At 37.2% G+C, this 27869-nt stretch overlaps 1 protein-coding gene across 8 annotated transcripts in view; it reads left to right on the top strand.

Moving 5' to 3' along the window:
* LRBA (LPS responsive beige-like anchor protein) overlaps positions 1–27869 on the top strand; it is a 555352-nt gene that overhangs the window by 503722 nt on the left and 23761 nt on the right. For 5 of the 8 annotated variants that reach the window (XM_043513123.1, XM_038398054.2, XM_038398056.2 and 2 more), the window contains exons 49-53: positions 3756–3845; positions 7182–7374; positions 10800–10862; positions 15396–15551; positions 20355–20522. In XM_043513123.1, coding sequence (XP_043369058.1) covers positions 3756–3845; positions 7182–7374; positions 10800–10862; positions 15396–15551; positions 20355–20522 — 670 coding nt within the window. The remainder of the gene's footprint in view (positions 1–3755; positions 3846–7181; positions 7375–10799; positions 10863–15395; positions 15552–20354; positions 20523–27869) is intronic. The other 3 variants (XM_043513125.1, XM_043513124.1, XM_038398057.2) reach the window with 1 other exon arrangement.

Genomic DNA, 27869 nt, shown 5'->3' with positions numbered 1-27869 from the left:
AAAATTGCCCGGGAAAGTGAGGTTAGATGCTGAGCTGTAATTTGCTAGATCCAGAAGGTCAGGTGATGACTTCTTGACTATTGGTCAAACTGTTGCATGCTCTAAGATGAGTAGTAAGTTTTCCATTTCAAAAGAGGCATTAATTATCTGTCAGTAGAGGCTACATGTGATTCTGGCTGATCTTCCCTTACCAGGAGGAGCAGAAGTCTGAGTTGCAACTGATGGCTAAAATGCCCTGTACTACTTCAAGTGTCTCTTTTGCTATGTGAATGGAAAAAGTAAAGACTGATTCCAGTCCTGAGGTCATACACTTTCTGTTGTTTGGGGAGGTCATCCTGGATTCAGTTGATCTATACTATGCAATAGCTTGCAGTTCTTCAGACCATGTGATGCTGGCTTCTGGAGTGATTTTTGGAGGCAAACAGGGATTACTAAGTGGCTCATTGTGCTGAAGAGCTCTCCTAGTTGTAGTTAAAAGGCTGCAGGTGTTTGAAAAGAAAAAATTTCTTTGCCTTCCCACACAGTTGTGGAAAAGGAGTGCAAGCATTTCTTGTGCTGAAGTCTGTCTGCTACTGTCTTCAATTTACAGATCAGTACCCAAATTTTCTTTCCTCCTTTTTCACAGATCTTCAGAGAACATAGAAATTGGAGAAAAGAGGGTATTTGTGGTGTCAGTATGTCTATGGCGGTTGTACTGTGTGTATGGGTATAGTGTTTCAACAGATCTTTTTCTCCTTGGCTATTTGGTAGGGCATGACTTTAATATTAATTTGGATGGCTCCATAAACTATCAGACATAGGCCTAGGGGTGTTGCACTTTTTGGGTATTTGGAATTTTGTCTCTGGTTGGAGGAGGAAATGTGCCTGGTTCAGGATAGGGGAGCTATCTCTTTGTGAACTTGTAATCCATAGATCAGGTCTAGTGTGTGCCAGGTTGTATGCATGGTCCAGATATTGCCTGGAGTTCGATAGGAGATTTTGGGCCATAGCCTCAGGGAAGTGTGTGTGTGTGGCCGCATGCAGTTTGAGGTCTTCCAGGGCAATGATCCTTGGCAAAGTCACCGTCATAATGATCAGCATCTCTGTCCATTCCAACAGGAAACCTTTTGTTTGGAGGTCTGTAGATTAGAGGGATGTAAGTCTGACTTTTTTTTTGTTGACATGCAGGTTAAGTGGATATATTCAAATAATTTTTGCAACCCCTGGAGATCCTTTTCTGCATTTTAAGGCTGGATGGGAAGAGGACGGCTGCCCTGCCTGTATTATGGGAGTGTGATATCTTAAGTATCCTGAGAGGATTGTGTGGGTGAACAGTGGATGTATAGTGTTGTCTAACAGCATTTCTGTGTTGCTGAGTGAAGGTGGGAGTCTTAACTGCTATGAGGTCTTGATTGGAGAATAGCTCTTGACCACTGATATTTCATTGATCAGCATATTTTAAAGGTGTGAATTAGTGCAGTTTTGTTCAATGTGGTGGCTGTAGGTGGAGTGTGCTGCATTAGTAGTAGATATTTTCTTTTCTTTCTTTCTTGATTTCTGTTTCCAGTACTTTGTGAGGGGAGAGGAGGTTGTGAGTTCTGATGCTGTGCAGGGAGGGTGGTATGTAGTGGCGCCATCCTATTATGGGGATAGCCATTAAAGGATGCACCAAGAACGTTGGGCATGACAAAACTCTTTCATCCTTCCTCTGGGCATTGCATGAGGATTGTGATGTGGGAAAGGGCGGAATTGTGTAGGTCTGTTGTGGAACAATGTAACAGGAAAGTGACAGGCCAGAAGCATTTTTCTATCATCTTATCCATTATGAAACCCATTTTTGTGGGCTTGTACTGTAACTAGTGCTCGCTTCTGGCTAAAAGTCAGAGTACAAAGTTTTGGTTGAAGAACAAATTACTTGTTTTGCATTATATCGGAGACCCTTATCTTTTATAAGGAGTTCATTATTCATATAGGATCTACAGCTTTGTCCTAAATAGTTTCATATGCAAATAATAAACTGCATCCAAGGATTGCTTAGCACTGCTCCTATCACTTCCTTTCTGGTTCACCTAAGAGAGCTGCTATCCATAAAGGTCCAACTTTTCATTTCAGTTGTGAGTACATTCAAACATAGCATGTCCAACCACTAGAGAGTAGGGACTCTAACTGGCTTAGCATGTTGCAGTGTTTGGTCACCAGTTGGCAGATATGTCACTTTGGCTTTGGACTGTGATTGTGTTGTGGCTTGAAAGTGCCCATTGGGTCTCAGCACAAGTGTGTGTGTGTATTTTTAAAAGTCAGGTTTTTAAGATATTGAGCTTTAATATGGTTAGGATCAGATTCTGAGACACTTACTCCTTGGGCAATCGCAATGAAATCATTGCACTGGGAGCGTTCAATGAGTAAGGGTATCAGAATCTGTTCCCAGAATATTTGCAACATTTGTTTTAGCTTATTCAAATATATCAGAAAAATTTATCTTAGCAGTAAGATCAAATACTTTTGGAATGGCACATTTCTGATCTATAAAGGTGTCTGTCTAATTAAACCTCAGATCTTCAGAAAGAGCTTCAAATAGCGTTTATTTTTTGCTTTTGTTGTTTCTACATTGAGCAATGTCATCTCTCAGAGTAGTAATTTATCCTTATCTGAAATGAATGAACTAGAGAAAATTCACTGTAGGTGTTGTTCAGCCATCACAGAAATATTAACCAGTGGTTAAAAAATACAAAGTGCCAGGTAAGCAGTAGAAGTATTAAGAGCCTTTTCTCTGGAAGTCAGTGGGGGGATCTTTGTGTGAAGCAACTAGAAAACAGAGGCCTTGAAGAGGATAAACATAACGGCCTAAACATTCAAAGATGACTAGTGTTTTTGGGTGCTTTGATTTTTGGGCACTCTGTTTGGATCACTTTAAGGGGCCTGATGTTTCAGAAGAAAATCTTCTGCTTCTGAATGCTTCTGAAAATCAGGCTTTAAGGTTTTTCAAAATCCATAGTCTCTTTTAGACCAATAGTGTAAACACAGAAAATCTAGATCGACAAAGTAGGCAGGCAGGGTTCTTGCATCTCAAAATGTTTTCTTAAAAGAATAACAAAGTATGAGGTTGCATTTCCTTTGATTGTTTAAAGTGATTAGGTGTCTAGAGAGAGAGATTCTGGCAATTTAAATCAAATATTTCTTGATGAATGTATACGGTAGAACTTATTTAAAGTTTGTGCTGTTTTTTGTCTTCCAGTTCTATCTCCTCTACATTCTTATTGGTTGTTAGTAGTATAATGCGCCCTGCAATTAATTTGTTTTCCTTTTTTATAAAAATATATTGAAAAAATATGTGCTGTTACCCTTTTTTGTTGTCTTAATTATTGACATGAAACTGGACGCTTGAAGTTAAACAAAAAGTTGGAGGCTTTCTTAGTACCTGTAAAAGATTAGCTTTTGTTCCTGAAGTATGACGTAAGAAGGATAAGCCAGTGTTAAAAAGGAGAAATGGAACCAGTAAGGAGGGTTACTGATTATAATAGCCAGTTTCTGTTTAATATCACTGAGCAGGATGAGGTTTTGCAGAGTTTCTCATGGAAATAGCATCCACAGTTCTAAAATGATTACCTCATTCTCAGTACCAGTGCCAAGCACTTAGCCCCACAGTGAACACACGGGGTTGATTTTGAACATGAAACAAGCCAGAAGTGTGGAATGACATTTTCAGGTGACAGTTATGGTTCTATTGCCTGTAATTAGCACCTCTTAACATGCAAACCTGCCTGTGCCTTTTCCAGGCTGTTGAAGCTCAAATACGAAGTTTTGGACAGACCCCTACCCAACTACTCATAGAGCCACATCTTCCAAGAAGTTCTGCCATGCAGGTGGTATGTATCATATTAACTCTTTGTGACCCATTCACTTTTGTTTATTTCTGCACTGTTGCTTTAAATGTTCAGATTTTTTTCTTTTTGGTGTGTGTGTGTGGGTGTGGGTGTGGGTGTGGATGGGGGGGAATTTAAGATTCTGTTCATTGAATTATAAACACAACTTTGAGTTATCAGTCATTGCTAGTGTATGCAATGCTTGAATATTATTAATTCACTGATTGCTAAAAAGGTTGTGCCAATTCACAGTACAGAAACTTATGAGTGTCAGTGTAATTTGCTAATGTGTTAGAACTGGTGGATCCAAATGTTTCAGCATTTCAAACCCAATCCTGTGAGATTATACTGAGGTGCAAGCATCCACAATTCCCTTTGAATATTAATGGAGATGACGGGTCTCAGAACCTCTCAGATTGCATTCAGCACCTTATAGGATCTGGCTTTTAGTATCTATGGCCCATATGCTTCTCTTCTTTTCTCTGAATGGAAGGGAGCTTTTACCAGTGGAGTCAGGCTAAATGTTACGGGGAAGACAAGAGCCCCCAGAAGTTGAACCCTGTGTAGAAGATTTATGGGTGGGGAGCGGGAAGGACTGGGAGCCACTATGCTCTGTCATGTAGACCAACTCCTGAGGTGGATGTCAGGTGCTGGTACCCGGGGAAGGGAGTACCTGAAAATATACATCTCCATGCGTATTTGTGCTGGTGGAAGGCAGCTAGGCTGGAAACAAGGGACTATTCCAGCCTTTGGAAGATTCCCCCAAGAGCTCTGGATTTAGGAGATGGAGTCCCTACTCTTTTCCCAAGCCATAACCTTTCCCCTAAAAACTAGAAATTCTTGAGCTGAAACTTGCATAGTGAAGAATTTGTTTTAATGTGTTTTGCAATAATACTAGGATGATAACGTCCAGGCACTGAGTATTAACATGCTTTCTATTTTACCTCTACTTGTTTGTAAATATAATTTTATTAACACAATTATTTTTTATGACTGATTACTTTCCATTTTATGCCATATGCAGCCCTAGGGTCTAAAATAACTTCATATGTGTCATCACAGAACTCAGAACCTAAGTGTGTTAAATTCTATTGTGACAGAATGGACCAAACATTCTATTAATTCATGAGTCTCTATATGTTATGTTCCCTTAATGGTCAAAGATGGTCTGTGGTTTTTAAAAATAAATATAAAAAAGGGAATTCTATCTTTTAGGGTCTGTGAAACTTATGTTGTTAGGGTTAAAAAAGTCCCTGAATGGGAAGAGCCTTTAGATAAAATACACATAAAACCCTAAAATTTATATATCATGACGTACACACCATGTACAATAGGAGCCTAATAGACCTAAAACTTCCTATCCATGAACTACCAGCCTGTGTCTATTGACTTCCTTGTCACTGACTCACAGGTTTAGCTGAATAAATTTGGTGTGGTACAAACAGTTTGTGTAATAAGGACTTGTACAGTTTCATCAGAGTATAGTACATGATGGGCATCTAATGAAAGGAGTTACAGTTCATGAAGTTAATTATATCTAACTTCTGTAGCTTTACATACGGAAACTAAGTTGTGGTTCACATTCTTACTTTACCATCTCCTTTGGTTATTAAGAAATAATTTTACAAACTGTTATTCTAATAATTTAAAAAATAGTGTAAGACTTCCATGAGGGGAAAATTGGGATTACAGTGTATTATATAGGGAGGAGGGGCTTTTTTCCATGACACATAAAAATCCTTTATCATTGTAATCATTGTACTATTCACTGAAGTTTCAATGGTTTTTTCTCTGTGTGTGAATACAGCAGAAATTAAAGCCACCATGTGCAGTTAAGTGCACAAACCATAATATACACCAGGTGTAGTAATTAGCAGTCACACGAAGTCTGCCTATATGTCTGGTTTTGCTGCTGTTGCTGTATCCCCCTGTGTTTTCACACCATCAGATAGCTGGATTTAATTGAGGCCACATCAGATGAGGCATTACTGACACCTTTAATTGAATGAGCATCCAGGGAGGATTAACTCATAATATTGATTGGCTTTTAGCCACTTGTTCAGAAGGGTGTGTGGGTAGCTTATTAGTTGCTTTTATTTACACCTTTATGCAAAGACTAAATAGGAATTCAGAGTGCAATATGTTTTTCTAAGTACTCTTAATAACTTTTTTAAAAGGCGTGATAATAAAAATGCAAATGTATTTAATTTCTTTTATTAGTTCTGTATAAATATATATTAAATGTACGCACTTACATACACATTTATATATGCATATATGTACTGGAACATTGCAGGTAGAAAACAGCCAAGTGTACTGATCAGTATATTTTTATAAAGATATTAATTTAGTTATTGGGAAGAAGAAATATTAAAGGAATATGGATGACAGTGGACAGTACAGTCATAACTCTGTCATCATAGCTTTTACTTTTTTGGTGCACCATATATTAGTGAAAACAAACTTGTTAAGTTCTGTTACTTTCTCAGCTCTGTAACTGTTTAACATTCAAATTACATGAATTTACCAAATCTGTGAAAATCAATATTTGATTTTAACATTCGCAGTGATCTTGGGGGTCATAGTTATAAACTTTCTAATTAATTAAATTGAAAACAAAACTATTATATTGATTGGACTAGGGAGAATCTAGCTTTATTTCCTCTCTTTGGCTTTTGTAGGAAGCAAAGGTATTTGCAACATAATAGGGTGATGTCTGTGTGATTCTGTCCACTTTATAAATGTTTCCTTTATAATTACATTTAATTATGTTTTGCTTAAAAACAGAGTTATAATTGTCTATGTATTGCTTAAATCTTATTTCTATACAACATAAATACACACAGTGCATGCATTTACTGTATGCACATATATTTTATTTATTTGCTTTTTTTTTATTTGGCTTGTCAAAATCTTAGTCTGCCAACTAAATGGAGCCTATAATGGTCTCTGGGAGCAGGAATTGCTCACTTTCTTGGTTATGGCCTTCTCTGAAATTACTTTCCTGGATGTGCTACCTCTGTAGACATGGAAGATAATGCATTTGCCAGAGACAGGCAATTGGAAACTTTTTAATGGAACCTGCAGCAAACATTGACTTTAGATCATTTCCTTTTCTGCAGTGCTGCTACCTTAATGGCATACATGAAGGATGTCCACTCAAAATAGTTGTTTACACTAGCTTGTTTACTGCTACTTCATTTACTTTTACTTGCAGCTGCTATTGGTTCTTGCTTATTTTAATTCAGTCTTACTTCTCTTGTTCTGTCCTGCCTTTCTTTCCCCCTCCCTATCTTTTCTTTTCCCATGTGTTTGGGTTCTTGTTTGCCCACTCAACAGTATCTCCTCCTGCAGAGTCCATTGATGTTCACAGACCAAGCTCAACAGGATGTTATCATGGTCCTAAAGTTCCCATCCAACTCCCCTGTCACTCATGTAGCAGCCAACACCCAGTCTGGTCTGGCAACTCCTGCTGTGATCACAGTCACTGCCAACAGGCTATTTGCTGTGAACAAGTGGCATAACCTTCCTGGTAAGTAAAGAAATTTTAGCATTAGAAACTGCCACCACCACCAAGTGGTATTTTTCAGTTGGCTTTGTTTAAAAATTGGCAGTAGAAATATTGTAAATTTCTGTTTGCAAATGCTAATCCAGTTCATTGCTACATTGTATTCATTGCAGTTAGACAAAGATGACATTTCTAAAGTGCAACTGAATACTACAATTCAAGGTCTGCTAAGCCACAAGTTATTCAGGAGAAAGAGCTATTTACCAAAGCTAACAGGCAATATCCAAGAAAACATAAGCAACAGTTCACCACTTTATTATCGTCATAAACATTTGCAAGCATCCAATAGGCTAAATATATTCCTAACAGGTTTCAGAGTAGCAGCCGTGTTAGTCTGTATTCGCAAAAAAAAAGGAGTACTTGTGGCATCTTAGAGACTAACAAATTTATTTGAGCATAAGCTTTCATGAGCTACAGCTCACTTCATCGGATGCATTCAGTGGAAAATACAGTGGGGAGATTTATATACACACATGGAGAACAGGTTTCAGAGTAGCAGCCGTTTTAGTCTGTAGTCACAAAAAGAAAAGGAGTACTTTTCTTAAGTACTTCATAAGGAATACTTATGCATTCATAACATGTTATTTCTCCCCCCCACCGCACCCCCCACTGTTCCTCAGACGTTCTTATTAACTGCTGGAAAAGGCCCACCTTGATTATCACCTCAAAAGGTTTTCCTCCCCCCCGACTCTCCTGCTGGTAATAGCTCATCTTAAGTGATCACTCTCCTTACAGTGTGTATGATAACACCCATTGTTTCATGTTCTCTGTGTGTGTATATAAATCTCCCCACTGTATTTTCCACTGAACGCATCCGATGAAGTGAGCTGTAGCTCACAAAAGCTTATGCTCAAATAAATTTGTTAGTCTCTAAGGTGCCACAAATACTCCTTTTCTTATATTCCTAACAGTTACTCATCACAAAGGACTTGTAAAGCACAAGGCAGTGCTGTCCAGTACCTGAGGAACATGGCTCTGGGCCAGCCCTCATTTGTTCCTGATGAGATTTTTGTCCATCTTGGACCTCCTTTTCAGCCCTGTGCCCGGATTATGGAAGAGGGAACCTCTCTAATGTCTGGGAGGTACTGCTGCCACAGAAGAATTCACAACTTTCCTGAGTTGGTCTGTGCTAGCTCCTACTTGTTGGTTATGAAAACCACAACCAGAAATCAAAACTGAAAATATTTAGAATGCCCACATCTCCTGCAACGTGGACACCCAAAAAATCCAAAACACTAGACACTTGAAAGTCTTTGCCAATAAAAAAAAGAAACAACATATCCGTAAATATGACCACTCATCTTAATGATCCTTTTTGTAGTTTGTTGGACATTAACATACAGACAGTTCTGTTTTGAATTCCTATATTTTCTAATCCTTGAGGGGACTCATCCTCATTCCATAATTACAGCAGCCTCAAGCCAGACCCACAAAAGGCAGTTCATTTCTGATGGCACTGCAGTAAAGCTGGTCAGAGGGTTTCTGTGAAGAAAAATATAGCTTCTTCCAAATAGTTTAAATAGAGGACAATCTTTTAATGTTTGGACCAGGCAAATGGCTACATCACTGATTTCCTGTAAAGAAATTTGGACCCGCATCCCTCTGATTACATTTTGAAAAAAGCCAGATGACCCCAGTGCTCTTTTCCAGCTGTTGTAAATCACTGATCAACAATGTCCAATTGGAAAACTCTTGGCTTTATTCCAGCAGCATTTCATCCACCTAAGAGGCTCTAAAAAAACCTGAAACAAAATATGTTGTCTAAATAGCTGACAAAGACATGACTAAAAACTGTGGATAATACTCTCCGCATTTGGATGGAAGGAATATGACAACAGCCTCCCATGCTACTATATGACCTTAAACATACTTTCAATAGTCAATGGATTAAAAATCTCTACAAGAATGCATAAAATTCAACAGTAATATTCAGGAAAAAATATCTGGTGTATGTTCTAAAATTATAGGAGTTGCTTTGGCTTCTCCATATGTGTGCTAGTTGGTGATCTATTTGCCAGCAACAAATGCCTGCAGGCAGCTACCTCCATATTCTGTTCTCCAGAAATGGCAGCACAGTAAGACAGGTTTCTGAACCACTGTCATTGTATACACCGTCAGGCACTTCAGAAGTGTTCTTTCTGTGTAGAGAGCCGGAGAAAAATCTACACTTCAAAAACTCCTTTGAGAGCTAGTACACTGACCACTACTATTGTGGTCTATTGTGGGCTGTTGTGGAATGCCACATTTGAGGGAGCTGGATATAGCTTCCTGGAATGGGAAGGACCTGAAGTTAGCCTTGGATGTAGTAACCTTTAAATCCAGTAGTAAAATTGGGCTTTGCGTAGGTGTAGGAGGCTAGTACTACAACTATTCCATATCTCCTACTGTGATCATAGCACTGTCCACAGGGAATACTTGCGCTATGAGTCGTCATGACAAAGCATGTTTAGTTGACAAGTAATCGCTTGTCACTGACTACTATTTAAAATCCCACACCTGCCTCACTCAACCAATCTGGTGGCTTTATCAACCAGTTTATGACATCAGTGTCCAACAAAGCACATTTGTACAGGGCTAGAACTGGCACTGTTTCATAAAACATTAATGTTTCATTGCAGCACTGCTGTTGAGTTGCATTTGAACTATGAAATCAATCTGATGATATTAAGTTTTATAAAGCGTATGCTTTATGAGGTAACTGGAGAAATGAGAGATGTTACACCTATGATTTATCTATTATAGTAGCTTCCAATTCCAAGAGGGTTTGGGGGTTTTTGACTGAAGCTGTGGAAAATTAATGTTGAAGTAAAATCCAGTAGGTAAATATTCCAGAGACATGCCAGGTGCTTGGACATTTATTCAAAATGTTGGCCTGCAGAATTATTTATTTAGTTTTATTAAAACTTGCAAATAAGTATTTTTCAATGATAGATGAAACATTAAATATTATGTCACTTGGAGATTTCTGTCTCCATCACAAACTGAAATTCTTTGAAAGGTCCGTTATGCTTTGCTGTTCAAAGCAGCCCTTTGAAAAGGGAGGAAAATAGTATTTGCTACAGTCAGCAGATGGTTGTCACATTTTGTTTTCAGTGCTCTTTACCATTTAATTTTGTTTTGTTGCGACATGAGAGGTTGCCAGTAAAGCATCTGCTATTGCTTATGGCTAAGGACCTAAGCCGTTGATGAAGGCGCACATTCAGAATAGCACTCATCTAAAATAAATGTTTAATAAGCAGCCCATGAAAGCACCTGGAAATTTTTTTATTTAATCAAGAAAGAAACTTGAATGGTTAAACAGTTGCATATAGGGTTTGATTTATCATTTTTATGTGGCCCAACATATGAAAATAATGCTGACTTTTAAAATCTTCTTTCCTGAATTTCAGCTCATCAAGGTGCTGTACAGGACCAGCCATACCAGCTGCCAGTGGAAATCGATCCTCTCATAGGTCTGTCACTTTCCTCTCTCTTTGCGATTCATTAAGCTCTGTATGGTGGCCCTGAAGTGTAGATTACGGTTGTTTTTCACTTGCTGGTTGCTGGGAATGGAATTTTCCTGATAAACCATTTGCATGCAAATTGGAATGCAATGAGCTGTGGCTATGCTGGTATTTCATCAACTCCCCCTCGTTGGTTTGCCTAATTTGAACAGGCCTAGGACGCGTGTCAGTGAAAATTAATATGGATGCTGTAATAATGTGTGATTGAGAATGTGCATGAAGTACTGTCAGGATAATATTGGATCTTTTCATCACTCAGACTTGTTGATGAGCAGGAGCGAGGCACGTTATGATGAATTGGTGCACTGGTAATGTGATGGAGCTCCTTTGCCGAGGAAATTTTCATAATACCAGTGGGGTTCTTAACAGCACTGTGTTGTGAAAAATAAAACAGTGGCACCAGGGTTTCATCATTAAAGGAGATCAATCCTTTCTTCTTAGACCTGCTGCTCACGCTGAGGGGATTAATGCGTAATTGGAAAGCAGTTCCAAAGTTGAAATCTATTGCCCAGCCAATTCTAGTGTTAAGATATTAATATTCATTTTTCTAGGGCACTGCAGTCTTTTGGATCACCATCAGTGGTTAAGTGTGTGTGTCTGTGTTGTTAAGGGAGGAGAAAAAAGTCTCACTTTCATTTAAATGAATCTTTATAAAAAATGAGTGGTTTATTATAGTGGTGCTTTTCATATTAGCATAGTTGGTTCAGTCGTTCATAGTATAAACCCTTATTTTTGGGTGGGAGGATTGCAATTTGGCTCTAATTAAGCATGGTTTGTAACTTGGCACATGATGATTCTGCCTTGGAGGCTCTTTAAAAACAAAACAAATTTGAAAAGAAATATTCCCTTATTTTTAATTTGAGAGGCCAATAAATAAATATTATTATTTTTTAAGCCTCATAATTTCTCTGTTTTTTTTAAACTGACAATTTCAGGCTGATAGTTTATTGAATAAAAACATGAACTGACCAATTATAATTGCATTTAAAAACCAAGACGATTTACTTATTTTTAAATTAATTTTTTGCCTGACTCTCCACTATCATGTGCATGGTAGAGTGATATGATTTGTCTATCAAATCGTTGTTAACTACTTTTAAAAATTAATATGCACAGCAAATAATTCACAGGAAGTACACGTTGACCATTCCCTAGTTTTTATTTATAAATGTATACATATTTATTTATTTATTTATCTATGCCATTGTTTATCTAAGTAATATAGTGCTCTCCATAGAGCATTTCTAGAGGTTTGTTGTTGTTAGTGGACCCAGAGGAGATCAAGGCCCCATTGTGTTAGGTACTGTACAAACAAACAATAAGCAACAGTCCCTGCTCTGAATTGCTTACAATAAGAGCATACAAGCCCTCAAAGGATAGGAAGTGTTATCATTATTTTACAGATGGGGAGCCAAGGCACAAAGAGATTAAAGGCCTGATCCAAATCCTTGTAAAGGCAATGGGAGCCTTTAATTGACTTGCTTTAGTCTGCGGAACCCAGTGAACCCAGATCTCCTGAGTCTATTTAATGCCTAACCTACAAGACCATGCTTTATCTCTTTTCAAATGGATCTTCTACAACTTCTCAGATGTGTGAATTTATAATACCCGCAGTGTCCTATACTCAAATGTATAATCACTTATACCTCACTTTGGGAAGGTTTTGCAGTACTGGCTTATAATTTATAACTTTAATCACTTGGGTTGAAATTTTCCGTCCCACATGTCTGTCTAAGGTTGAATTATTTTAGATGACTTCAGCCAAAACAGTTCAGCAGTTTCCAATGACGAGGCTAGTGAAAAATATGTTGTTTTGTCCATGTTAAAAAATTCTGATGACCTGTTCTTTGAAAAGCTCTATTACCCCAATGCTTTGGAGCAAGAGCTTGAAATTTGACGGGGGTGTGGCCTTTTTGCCATCAATGTGCCGTTTGCTATCCACATGAATATCTGCCCAAATTTGGCCAAGTTATAAGCCTTTGAAAAATCACAGATTGTACATGCTCAGTAGAGACTTCTTAGATTTTAGGAGCTAAATCCCCCTGCCCCAAAATCTGTCTGCAGTGAGCATGATCCAGCCCTAGACGTAGTACACAGGATTTTCCCTGCATTTGCAGTTTAGGGCTGCTGCAGGCCAAGTCGAAGCTAGGTCCAGGCACCTGAACTGAAGAGCAGGGAGCCTGTTTTTCCTGTGCTTTCAGTAGCTTGCTGGGTCAAGGCAACATGAAGGAGGAAGCTGCCAATTCAAATGCAGAGGGAGCAAGAGTCAGACTTGCAGGTGGGTGCAGGAGAGGGAGTAGATTGGGATGTGGCATCAGGGGGGAGCACTGTGTTTGGACAAAGAGCCCAGGGAGAGAAACTGGGAGGGTCCTGGGTGGATGGGAAGGTAGGTGAGGGAAAGGGCAGTTGGAGGTCAGGATGGGAAAGAGACACAGGTAGGATGAGGAGCTGGGACAGGGAGAACTGGGACAGCATGGGCAAGATGACTGGGGTTAAGGAGCGTGGGTTTAGGGGAGATTGGGACAGAGAGTCCAGAGAAGTGAGATTTGGACTTGCTGGGCAAGGAGACTGAAACTGGGATGAGAGCCTTGGGAGTGGAGACTGGGACTAGTAGGTGAGGAGAATGGGCCTGGAATAAGGAGCCAGGGGTTGGGAACAGACAAGAATGATATAGGGACAGGTTGGAAGGGATGGGGTGTAATGTGGACACATTTGGTGGGAATGGGCAGAAAGAAAAGTCTGCCTGCTGGAGAGCACTGCCCTCCACAGCCTGGAATGGAACTCAAGGTTTTTGAGTCTCACTGTTCCTCTGTTGTCAGCAGATATCTATGAAACCCACTGGCAAAATGTGTCTCCTCCCCCTCTAGTGCTGGTCCACATAAAGGATGACAACTTATAGCTGCTTTCAGTTAGCTCAAATGGCAGAAATCTGTGTGGTGGATCTAAAGGTTCTAACCCTGCTGATGACCGATGTGGGTGTCAATATGATGCCACAAGATGGAATTTCTGTTTATTCAGTTTGCTTTTTTTAAAAACCTAGGGAAATACACACAAACTAAACCTTAATAACATTATTAAGGTTGCAAAGTCAAGCACTCAAAGATTAGAAAATGACAGAATTCAGGTAACCTAGACAGCCCTTGTGCGTGAACATTCTGATATATGCTTTGAAGGATGTTCTGATGACTAATTAGTTAATATTCATACAGTGCTCAAAATCTAAAGTTCTATATAAATGTACTACAAATGTTTGTGATTACCACCACTATTTATTTATTTATTTTTATTTTAATGGTTGTGTGGAGGTGCAATTGGTGCTTGGGTAGATATACTCCATCTATTATATGATTTTGAAATTGTAGTGTTGGCTACTACATGGAGCCACTGCATAACACTGTGCCACATGAACTATATTACAATGGCGCTACTTTTTTTTCTATGTTAAGCAGACATTTTTGATTAGCCATTATATTTTTGTGTATCCTTTTGTGCAACTATTCGCTTTCATATTTTCCATTTTACTTAAAGAGGGGTTTACTTGCATCTTTGATACATACTACAAGAAATTGCTATTATTGGAATACCTCAAAGTATATTGGGCATTGTACAATACATCTAGAAAGACATGTTTCCCATGTTTCCATTTGTTTCCATCCACAAATATCAAGGTGGATAATCAGTGGCCATGAGCTCCCAATGTGACATTGTGGCCAAAAGAGCTAATGTGATCCTGGGATGCATAAATTTGGGAATCTTGAGTAGGAAAAGAGAGGCTATTTTACATCTATATTTGGCAGTGGTGAGACTGCTACTGGAATGCTGTGTCCAGTTCTGGTGCCCACAATTCAAGAAGGATGTTGATAAATTGGAGAGGGTTCAGAGAATAGCTACAAGAGCAATTAAAGAATTAGAAAACCTGCCTTGTCGTAATAGTCTAGAGCTCAGACTGTTTAGCCTAACAAGGCAAATGTTATGGGGTGACTTAATTACAGTCTATAAGTATCTATGTAGGCAACAAATATTTAATAATGGGCTTGTCAGTCTAGCAAAGAAAGGTATGATCCAATGACTGTAAGCTGAAGCTAAACAAATGCAGACTGGAAATAAGGCATGCATTTGTAATAGTGAGAGTAGTTAACCATTGGAACAATTTGTCAGAGGTCATGGTGGATTCTCCATCACTGACAATTTTTAAATCAAGATTGGGTGGTTTTTCTAAAGAGGTGCTCTAGGAATTATTTTGTGGGCAGTTCTGTGGCCAATGTTATACAGGAGGTTGGACTAGATGATTACCTTGGTGCCTTCTGACCTTGTACAATTAGATATCAAACAAGATGCAAGGAGTGTGGAGTGAGGACGGGGAGGGGCAGCAATAAAATTAGTTAGTTACATGCATATCAATTTGCAAAGGTGTTAGAATTCAATGAACATAGATGCTAACATTGATGCTCCATGTCTTTTTTTTCACATTCTTCTCTTTAGCCAGCAATACAAGTATGCACAGGAGACAAATCACTGACCTGTTAGACCAAAGCATTCAGGTCCATTCCCAGTGTTTTGTCATCACCTCTGACAATCGTTATATCCTGGTATGTGGCTTTTGGGACAAGAGTTTCCGGGTCTATTCTACTGATACAGGTTAGTGGAATATTAACTAATGGAAAAACCTAGAAAGTACGCATGTGTTTGAGGTGGGGAGCATGGTACTATTTTCCATTCACTACTACCCTGAAACATTTTTGGGGGGATGAGAATATATTTCTTCTTCAAAGAATGGCAGGAATTATTATTAAATTCTTCCCACTCCACTCTGCATAGAATGCTATCAGGAGCAGAAGTCACCGACTATTGCTTTGTGCATATTCATTTGTCTCTGAAAACTTAAGGGACAAATTAATACTGTGCTTAATTCTTTAGGTTCACAAGAAAAGCAATCTACTGAGTTTGTTTAAAGCTTTGCATACTAGGGGAATTAATTGTTTCTTGAGTGCTTTCCTGAATTAAATTCTGTTCTGCTTTATATATAATTGAGAAAAATATTTTAAGAAACACAGCATAGCCCATCTGAAATAATACCGAAGTGTATAAGTCCAGTAACATATAGTGAAGGTGTTTGAGAAAAGAAAACCTCTGAAATTCTGAGGGTCCCAAGGATAGAAATGGAGCCATTAAAAAGACTGAAGAATGAATCCTCTCACACAATGTAAATTGGCCAATATGCATGACCTTAGTTCTGTGGAAATGTGTGATCCCTGCAGACTGACAAAGTTACATCCATATCATGCTATGATAGCATGCTGAAGACAATCATGGAGGTACAGAAAGAATATGTATGTTTTTCTTCCCATTCATTGCCTTATAATAGGAATAGCAATCTCATTGAAGGGCACTTCCTTTGGATTAATGACCAGTTGGGGTTAATATGTCTGGGACATCAACCCTTCCAGCAGGGTTATTATCCTATATATTCTTCATCATTACTTAAATGGATTTGTTAATAATGTGTTTCACACTTACCAATCCAAAATATTTTATAAAACAACAGAACAGTTGGACTGGACCCCCGACATACTTTGGAGGTGGGGCATTTGTCATTTGTGCAATTTAATAGACTACTACTGTAAATGAGAAGTTTACTGTATGTTGGCTGACTGCAATCCTTTACACAGAACCATCAGTTTAACAGTTCAGTCCTACTCTTTAGTGAAAGTCAGAAATATGGTTTTAAAGAGATCTTTAGAAAAAATAACCAGGATATGGTAAATATTCCACATAATTTCTTGCCTTACATTAAAAATATATTGACTAATGTGTTCTTAATTTTTTCATTGTTGAAAAGTGAGCACGTGTTTATTTTTAAGGCTAACTGACTTCAGTGTCATGATGAGAAACTAATATTGTTTTGATAACTCATCTGCAAATGGCTTGTTAATTAAATCATTGCAACTGTATTTAAATCATAATCATAGATTATTAGTTAACTTAATTCTGACATAACTGATTCTGATATGATTAAAAGCAAATTACCAGAAAGTTTTATCTAAATTTCTTCAATTTGTTAATACACAGCACACAAACAAAATCTGGTTGTAGTTTCATTTAAATAAATTCAGTTAAAATTTTTTTTAATATTAAAACAAAAGTATAGCAGTCAAATACCTTTTCTGAGCTTGGCGGAGCAGCAAGAGAAAAAGATGTGATCAGTAATGTATAATGGCAAGCTATCACAAGTGTGGAATTCAATTATATTTTAGCATTTAAACAAAAAAAGAATCTTTTTCTTATTAGATTTCAGGGGGGTTTTGTAACAGGAAATACTTTTAACATAAATCATGCTTTCTGGTTACAGTTAGTACAGCGGAGGCACAATAAAACCTTCCTCCAGTGGTGGGAATTATTTTCAGACAGCCTTTTAGATGCAGCAGTGCAGAGGCTTTGTGCTTAGTGCAGAGTTTGAATTTTCTTTATTTGTAGCACAGCTGTCAAATAAAACATTAACTAGAAAATTTGTTCTGTCAAAAAAGGGATATCCTAGTGCATATGGTAATATTTGATATTGCTGTGTGGAGAGGAGGATTGGTATTAAAGGAAATAAAAAAAAGTTGAAGAACTCTTATGAGATTCAGTAAGTAATTTAACAAAGATAAAGAGAAGCAGCGAATTTCTGTTTTGATGGTTGGGTTGTATTGAGTGAAGCTTAACCCCGTGACAATAACAAAGTAAAACTAGCAGGGCAGCGCAAAGGTATGAGCAGCTGTCAAATGAATAAGTCTTGAAGAATGTTTGTTTTCTAAAACAGAAACTAAAAACAGAGAAAAGGAATACTCGTGGCACCTTAGAGACTAACAAATTTATTTGAACATAAGCTTTCATGAGCTACAGCTCACTTCAGAATATCTGGGGGAAAAAATCTCTTAAACTCGTAGCGCTTTAAGAATAAACTTACTATATCAAAAATATAAATCACCCCAAGTAGTTGAATAACTAAGGAGATACAACTGGAAAATAGATGGTATAATTTACTCACAACAAAATTTAAAACAAATAATTGATGAATCAACAGAAGGTTCAGGAACAACTGTCTATTCTATGAGGTTAAATATATTGCCTGAGATAAAGTTATATGTGCTGAAAGTTTTTCACTGCTGCCTTCCAAACTCTGCAGATCAATAGCTTTTGCTGACTAAAATGGTTGACCATCCAACAATTTGGTTGAGACAATTACATGACCTGGGAACCTAAGTGAAGAACCCTCAGCACAGGGGTAACTTCTGATGTCGCAGCACATTTCAAGCCAAAAGACAGATTTAAATGGTATAATAAAACATAATATGGACTGGAGTCACCAAGTTATAGGAAAATTTTTGCTCCTTGGTTAAAAAGTATAACCTCCTGTGAGTGAGCCTCCAACAGTATTATGTCCCACTATCGCGTTCAGTCACTTTTCAACCTCATCAAGAAATAATTTTTCATTATAAACATCAATTCCCCATTCATATATTCATTATATAAAATTTCCTCCTTGATGGAATAATACAGGTTATAGACAGAAAGATTTATTAGATTACAGAGATTTTCCCTCTTAAAACAAGATTGTTTCCTATAGTAAGTACACTTTCTAATGCTTTGTCCGTTCTACAGTAGTTTTAAAAGTCTCAACTTGACAGGGCTTCCTCCCACCACAGTCCATGGGAGGATTTTCCAGCCAAATGCATCTTGCTGGCAATTTTTTGGTAGATTACGTTTTCCTTTTCTTAATTTCATCCCATTACCCCACCCCCACTCCTATATACCACACTATATATATCCCCAGGTGTTTATATGTATCCCTCTCTCCCAGGTGTTTGCACCCTTCTGATTTTTTTTGTTAGGTTTTCTCCATCGTAGTTATTGCTTAATACCTTTAATCTTTTATTATAAATCTGTCCTTCCATCCCTTTATCTAAACTCTCTCTCTAGTGTGTCATTATTTTTGTTTTAATTTTTTTGTGCAAAACTGAATGCAATAATCCAGGGGCATCACAGCAGAAACAGTATAGGTAAGAAGTATGAACTGTTATCTTTCAGCTGCATGACTTAATCTTTTATTTATGCAGCCCAAACCTGTATCGTCTCTCTCTTTCTTCTCCTCTCCCTCTCCCCCCACACTTCATCATGGTACAAAGTCATGTCTCCCCCCACTATCATCCCTAGGTCAATTCAGTGTTACAGCTTCCCACATTTCTCCTTATATTGATATAATATGTTTCATGATCATTTTGTTTTTTAACTCCTCCCAATTTATCATCATTTGTAAGTTTAATTAATATCCAGTTTCTGCTTAATCATTAATCTTTCTACTTTATCATTGATGAGGTTGTTAAATATATCCCATCTCTATATGGTCTGCTATTAACAGGTTCCAATAGCCCCAGCAAGATGAATGTGCTGGTGCCTATGCCCTCACTTTAAGGAGCTTTTTCTCTCACCCAATCTCCCTCTCTCTGTGTGGGGGTCTTCAGAGGGGAGTTGTAGTTGGCCTTATATGTGTTCGCTCACACATGCAAACCCAACCCGCGTGAATGTACACATACACACACTTATGAAAATGTGACCCTGTTGAGTTTAGGTTAAAAAGTAATAAGCATATTCATATTTTTAAAGATCCATGAATTGCACGTTTTTCACTGTCTGAGTAAAGTCGAGTTTATCTAGGTTTTCCTTTCAAATTCATTTTTATGTATCTATTAATGGCTTGAATACTTGTACAACAAACAGAAACTTTGCTTGTCAGCTATGTCTTTTGAGCTTTTATGGGCATTGCAAGTGTTCTCAAAGGTAAGAAAGCTGGTAGAAATGGTTGGCTATTATATTAAATGTGATGGAGGAACTATTTATACAGACTTTCTGAACTGTATGCATTTTTTGTAATTAAATAAATGCTCAAAGAGCTGGTTGTTTCATTTTCCATGTCACGCTCACAATTCCCTATGTCCTAACTGTTCAGGAACCTCTATGCACTGTCTTTAGATTTACATTTTTACTGCTACTTTCACCAGTAAACTGCATTAAAATAAATTCCGTTGTTGCGAATTTGTGTCATTGTTTCTTTATTCTATATATTTAAACTCATGATTGCAACATGAGTTTAAATGTGTAAAATAATGAAACACACTAAATCCTGCCAAGCCAGTATAAGATACAATTCTGTAATCGATTCTTATTCACTCTATGCCCCTATACAGACTGCTGTGTTCTTAAATAGTTTTCATCCCATCAGGATATAAAAAATTGACACATGAATTTGGCTTTCACAACCAGCAGCAATTGAAGTTTTTATCTAGACTTTCTTTTATAAACATTGCTTGTGAAAGTATAACTAAAACATTTTGTAATGTGTTTAGTGAAGTCTACAAAAAATCATTAACAGTATGTTTTAAACTTAGATTTTATATGTTTCAGGTAAACTAATACAAGTAGTGTTTGGGCATTGGGATGTTGTCACCTGTCTTGCCCGCTCTGAATCCTACATTGGAGGAAATTGTTACATTCTCTCAGGATCACGTGATGCAACACTGCTGCTCTGGTACTGGAATGGCAAAACCAATAGCATTGGTGATAACTCAAGTGGTAAGTGAAACCTATATTATGAGTAAACTGCATGTGACATGAGATGAGTCATTACAGAAATACTCAGTGCTTTTACGTAAAACTAAAATCAAAGTATAAGGTTTTTAGTATTTATGATGAAGTTTAAACAGTGCTTGCTTTGACCACATAAATATATTATAGAGCCACAGTACTGACTTCTTACAATAAGCTTTTGAGATGCTTAACATTACAAGTACAATTTTGCCTCTCACCCTTTTGACTTGACATTTTGTTGGCTTTACTGTTAGGTCTGTGGAGATTTTTTTTTTTAAACAGATCAACTGGACAGGCAGTTTTGGAAGGTGTCGGTTTTCTTAAATAAACACTTTAACATTCAGTGAAGATTGTTCTTTATAAGTTCTTGTATAATATATTAAAAATATGCATACATGTGTAGATTCAGACACCTTTACTCCCATTGAGTAGTGTCTTACCTCCCAGTCAAAATACTCATGGAGTTAGCTACTACTCAGTGGGAGTAAGGGTGTCAGAATCTGACACACAATGACTTGGGCAAAATAATAATAATAATGATAATTATTTGGGGTCCTCAAAAGATAAAAGCATAAGACACCCAGGTGTTTTGTTTTGTTTTTTTAAAGTATTAAGCCCCCAAAAAAGACTTCTTTCTATCTAGTATAATTTATACTTGTTCACATAGAAACAATACAGAATTGATTCTAAACCATCAATCTGAAGTATAATTAAATAAGAATCACGTCGTTTTCAGTTATTTGGAAGATTTATGGTTCATCTAACAAATCTATAACTCTCAGGGGAAAAAAAAGACTGGTTGGTTTTGGAATTACTTTCAGTATTTGACTTCGGGAGCTCAATGCTGTATCTAAAAGTTTGTGAAATAAATTCATGAAGTCCACAGACTGCTTAGGTTGTGGCTCAAATAGATTACAAAATCTTCACGCATAGCATGAATAGTTTACCAAGCTATTTTAAATAGTCGATTCAAAGAACAGAAGAGCTTCATGGATGCACCCAGCATAGTTTTATAAGCTCCTTAAAATAAATAGCTTTGGTTGAAGGAGAAAAGATTCTTTGTGGGCACAATATGCATAAGTTGCAATCTGATGGTCAGGGAAATGGCAAACACTGCACTATTCTTGCAGCGCTTATAAATTTAGGAAGCCCCAAGTAGTCTTGTTCAAGGAACTTAAAAGTTTGACAGGCCCATCAGGTAGAAGCTTTACATTCTAGGAAGAAAAACAGTCTTCTTCAGAAAACACTTTAGTAGTTTACTGCTATGAGACATTCAAGATTTGTGGGTGTTGCCTACTATATTTACAGAGTCCACAAGTGAAGCCCATTTTTTACTGATCTACAACCCCATCCTGTGGAATTTATGAACTCTATGCTAATTACTCTGCTTCTATGCATGCAGGTCTTGCGTACAGTGTTTTCAAGACCTTCAGGCTGTAGGCTCCATTCAGATAATTACAAACCAGTTACTACAGTGGGATTTAGCACCTCTAACAACCACTCTATGTCCATGGATTTTGTATACCCATTAGATATCTCTTTTAATGTAAAGTACCTTCTCAGAGTTCCTTATTCCAGGATTTATAAAGTTTACATGCTACTCCAATAAACTGATAGACTTCATACATTTAAAGGCTCGGTATTTAGAAACTCAGAAGGGAAGCTGATGTAGATGGCAACCTCCATGAGCTATTCCTTTTAGTGTTCACAAACCTCATAATCTCTGAAAATAGATCATTTTAGGACTGAGTATTTACAAGGTCTGCAGGTAAACTGGAAGTATTTTTGCTCACCTGAGGTATTTCTTGTAAATTACAATAAGCTCCTGAGGATTCAACTCCTATTTAGGGCATAGGCATCTGCTCACCATTGACCTTACTCACAGATCAATTCTCAGAGCTGATTTCCAGTAAGGGGATAAAAATGATTCTCTGAGCAGGACTCCACTATTCCCCAAAATTCTGGGACAGATTGCTCTGTGAGATTACTGCTTGTCTCTCCTCCATCCCAGCTATGTCCAAAAGAGCCAGATGGGTGGGGGAATAGGGAGACACTTGGCACCCCTCTCTAGATCAAATTAAATATAAAATGTACTACATGGCAGATAGGTATGGAATAAAACTCATCTATAACTTGCTCCAGTTCTACCCAGTGTTACACCTATTTTAGTCAATAGGGGTTACACGGATGTAACTGAGAGCAGAATTTGACCCTATGCATGTAACATTTGAAAAATATATCAACTATAGTGCTATCAAATGTTGCAAAGAGTGAAGTTAAAAGTTGTGATCTAGGCATTTATACTATGCTCATCATTGTGGTATCTCTTCCATTGACGTAGCCAGAATTGATTTAAACTTTCATGTGGCCTCTTAAAAATAAAAAAACCTAAATCAAATTCCAGGAAAAAAGATTTGTGCAGCTGAAACAACACCCTCCACATCTGTTAAGACAGAATTAAGAATAAATATCTTTTAAAGATGTAATTATAGATGTATACCGAGACATGAAAACAACAAAAAGTGTATCCATTTCAAATTTTAATTGCTTGAAGGCAAAAAAGGAAGCAATTATCAGAAATTCAAATCCATCCTTGCTTCCAGTGAGATGGATATAGATGAAAGGTGCTTCGTTCTGTACAGGACCTTGTAGCTCACATGCCCATTCGGTGGGTGACCGGCGCACTTGGCCCTAGTGCATATCTAAAAATCAGCCTTTTGCAACCAAATGAGTGTGGACCAACTGGAAAGTCAGAGGATCAGCCTGAGTTAATTCTGGTGGTGGGGAAGGTTTTCTCAATTTCACCTCTCCCAACCAGCTGCATAAGGAAGAGGAGGGTTCCCCCCACATTCCTATGGACTTTGTCAAGGACCACCTGATGGTGTCTCTTTCTGCTCCTGCCAATCCTGTCAAAGCTCCACCTGATGGGTGGGCATAATAACTACTAGATATTTCTATTTGACACCTGGATCGATCGGTCCTTCAGCCCTCGTATAGATTGCACTGATCACAACACGTCTTCCATTTTTCTCGTATCCTGGCCTTCCTTTTCCATGTGCGGCCATGTCTTTTCACAATAAAATTGTCCCATCTCTTTGGAGGTTGGCCAAGTGGTGGTTTCCAACAACAACAACAATTTCTATTTAGACTTGTTAAATTGTTATTTTTTAATATTTATATTGTAGTTGTGCCTGGAAACTCTATCAGCAATTGGAGACCCCTGTTGCTAGGCCTATACATGCATACAATGAAAAGACAGTTCATGCCGCAACAAGCTTACAATATAGAGGTCTAAATTAATTGTAGGTGTAACTTTATTGACTTCTGTGTTTAGTCAAAACAGTCAATAAGGTAAACCCAAAAGACATGTTTCTGCCCAGTTCTGATTCTGTCAGAAATTTGAGAATTCTAGCCCGGCCACTGAAAGAAAAGAGCAACAAGTATATGATTGTCTATTTTTTTGTGTCAGAGATTTATAGACACTGATCCTGTAAGTGACTCCACGCAGGCAGACACCTGCATGGGTGTGGAGCACCACTGAAGTTGGTGGGTTCCACCCATATAACCACATGCAGGATTGGCACTCTAGATATTTGATTGTTTTTCCGTTTGACCGTTTGACCGTTATTCCTTGGTCTTTTGTATTTTTAAGCTTCTGATCTGTTACCACAAAGTAGTTTTTAATAATATAAATTGATGTATGATTTTGACATTACATCCATCATTTAATTGTACATTTTATATTGTTGGCATTTTTCTAGTTTTTAAAATGTAAATAGGTTTGTTTATTGTGAATTCAATCTTAATAACAGCTACACACCAAAGGGCACTCAAGGGGCCCCCTTTACACACCATAGTATTAAGAGTTGCAACAGCAATCATCTAAAACAGCAGCATTGCTTCCCTTCCTCCCCACTACGCTACTCCTCCTCTAACCGCCTCTCAGTGGACCAATATGACTTAACTCCCCCTTTGCATATTCCCACCAGATAGCAACTACATTTCACCTAAGTTGCTTGATTTTATTTCATTACTTCAGGAAGCATTGAGCTCTGGTTGCCTTTGTAAATGTTTTAAAATAGTACGTAACCCAAGCTGACAGCAATTATGGTTGTGGCATAGTTAATAAATAAATGTTCCATTTGATTATTTATATCAAAATATTTATAAAGAATAAGTTTCCATCAGTAACTGCTCTGCCATAAATCTACTGTATGGGAAAATTCTTCATCTTTTTGTTTTACAGAAGAAATGTGTTAGCAAAATAAATATTATTTAAACTTACATTTATATATTTTCTTTTTTTAATTTTATGTTAAGTCCTCTTCCTGGGGGATGTGACTGCTTACTTTGGCTGAATCATCAACAACAGGTCTTTCTGTCTATCTATCTACCTATCTATCTATCTATCTAGGACATGTACTAAAGTTGTTATATGTGGGGATATTCAGCAATTTGAAACACATAGGTGAAGATGGATGGATGTTAGTCTGAAACTCTATTTACTTTGTTTTTTTAATACAAAATGCTGTCTCGCTGTCATATTCCCTACGTTAGTGCTGAAAAAGGTTTCTGTTTAAAACTCAACTTGAACTAATCACTGATGAAGTGTATTATACTCCTACATTATGAATGCAATAATATAGGAAAAGAGCATAGACAATTGTCAACAACTTAAGTAGTTGGGAAAAGACTACAAGTAACAATATACAGAGGCCTGCATTTCATTCAGGCTCTTTGTAGACAGATTAATAAAAATGTAATAAATTAGCCTTTCTTGCTGACTAGTTAATAAACAGGAAGAAAAAAATAAAAATGATCTGGATGGGATTCGAATTTTCTGTTTCATGGGAAATTCTGCAATTTTTTTCTCTGCTCTAAATGGAATGAAAACATTTTTAAAATATTTCTGGCTAGTCTGGCAAATTTAAGGAAATTAAAAAATTTCCAAGTCAATCCGAACATTTTGTTACAATAAAATAAAAAATGTTTCATTCTGATTTTGACATTTTTTAAATAGAAATATTTTTATAATCTAAAATAAAAGACATTTGAAAATTAAGTCACATGTATAAGTGCTTTGTGTCAGATTTTTAAATGAAATTTTGTCAAGATTGACATGTTTCTGCTAGCTGTCTTGCTTTTGATGAATTGGCATCTTCTAATGGAAAAATTGCCAGCCAGCTCTAAAAATGACTAAGAGTGGAACAACAGATCTGAAGTAACTATTGCATCTTTTAGGAAAGTCCTGAGACTTATCACAGTCTCTTGAGTAACTAGTAGATGTGTGACAGAAACAACCGCCACTTACGGCAAAGTTAAGGGGAGGAAAAGACAAGTTATTTACTTATGTGAGGTTAGCTTTCAATGTATTTAGAGATGTTTATCTAAAAACAAGAAAATATTTGTGAACGTCGTTTAAAGCTTTTTGAAAAATGTCATTGATGATGTTGATACCATATAGCCATTGCAGTCAGGGCTCCCCTTTTATTTATTTATTTATTTTTACACAAGCTGCTAATAGTAGATAGCCATGCAGGTGTATTTGAAAATTACACCTCATATGCGTGAAATTCACTCTGACATACAGGGCCAGCCTAAGGCCGTCTACACCACTTATGCCTAGTCTTGGGGCTGTGTGGAGGGCACTGGATGTAGTGATGTTGCAAAGATGCCAGTGAACTCACTGTGTCCTGCAGAACAGGAAAGATGGGAGTGGGCTTTCTGTGCCTGTTAGTGCAGTGGGTGACAGTTGAGGTGCATCAAAAGAAGGGATGACAGGATTCAAGTACAAATGGTGTGCAAAGGTTACACCAAATTCTGGTCCAACTTGTAAACTGGAGTGGCAGCCATGGTGTTGGGAGAGGTTGGTTACAGCCCACACCAAGTCTTAGATTGGGGGATTACCTGTTACCTTTACAATTCTTCCATCCACCTCACCCCCACCCCACATTCTTCACTCATGCAGAGGCCAATTAAGTTAGTGAATTGAATTTTATGCTCTGTGCCTTGAACAGTTGTAATTTCTGCATTATAAATATTCTGTCTGAGATTCCATATGTTTCAGTTAGGTATAGAGTGTGAATTTTATTGCCTTATGTATTTAACATACTTATAAAAAAAATGTTTGTATTGTTGAGCTTTCAACAGAGGGCTTTTCTGTCATCCTGTGCAGTGCTCTAGTAGATGGAGAGAACCTTCTCCTGTTGCTTTCAAATTTCCTGTGGATATATTTACAATTATTTTGAAGCTTTCCTATTGTAAAAGACAAGAAAGCATGTCTACTTTGGAAATTTGATTTGCTTTAATAAAATTAAAGGTTAACTCACAGAAACATCCAATAGTAATGAAATATATAAAGTTGGTAGCTATATTGCTGCCACTAAACTAACGTTTTGTATCCTATGAATTATTGCATCAGTCGTCTACACATATGTGAATAAAGCAAATTACGTTACCTCTTTAATGTTATAACCTAAAGTTTGAAAAGGTTACTCTGTATGTATCACAAATATATTGTGAAGATCATCAATACGCAGCAGTGCATTCAGTGAATAGTGTTGTATCGTAAGGTAGTGCCCTTCTAAAACTATAGTTTTCTGAGGCATATCAGAGAAACAAACTCCAGCTTTTTTTATTGTGACTGGTTGTTGTAGCTATATTGCAGGATATAACATTGGATGTTTAATATTTAAACCAGACAAATGGATTTAACCAAGAGTTTATGTGAACAGTACAACTGTAGCTAACATGCACAAGCATCATATAGTCTATTCAGATTTACATTTTTAAATTATTTTAAACTCACAAAAGCCATCATGTCTAAAGTTTTGTATCTTGCTATGTACTTTTTATTATATTAATTACTGTGTTTAGCAAGATATATTTTTCTGCCACTACTATTATAAATACTCTTCAGTGTGAAAATTAAAATTTTGTAAATGTTTCATTCAAATATTTTTAAAAATTTAGATATTGCTGTTTTTGTTGATGATTAAAATCCAGAAATATCACCACATTAATACCCTGCTTTTGACTGATTAAAATATAGCATTGTAGATCACTTCTTTGCAGTCAGACATCCTAATCTCTTAGGCCCCAATCCTGCAAAAGCTTATACTCCTGCATAATTTTTATACCCTGTGAGCAGTCTTCTTGATTTAAGGCAAATCATATTTCTATAATTTGAAGTCAGTGGGACTGCTCATTGTGTATAAAATTAAGCATGCACCTAAGTCTTTGCAGTTTTGAGAACTATGGCCATTATAAAAACTAATTCAGATTTTTAAAAACTGTTTGTAACATAAATATTTATTTAGGAATTGTAGCTAT

Source organism: Dermochelys coriacea, chromosome 4 (assembly GCF_009764565.3).
Source record: "Dermochelys coriacea isolate rDerCor1 chromosome 4, rDerCor1.pri.v4, whole genome shotgun sequence".
NCBI classification, from domain to species: domain Eukaryota; kingdom Metazoa; phylum Chordata; order Testudines; family Dermochelyidae; genus Dermochelys; species Dermochelys coriacea.
Note: the sequence above shows the minus strand (reverse complement) of the source record. Positions and strands in the feature narration are given on the sequence as shown.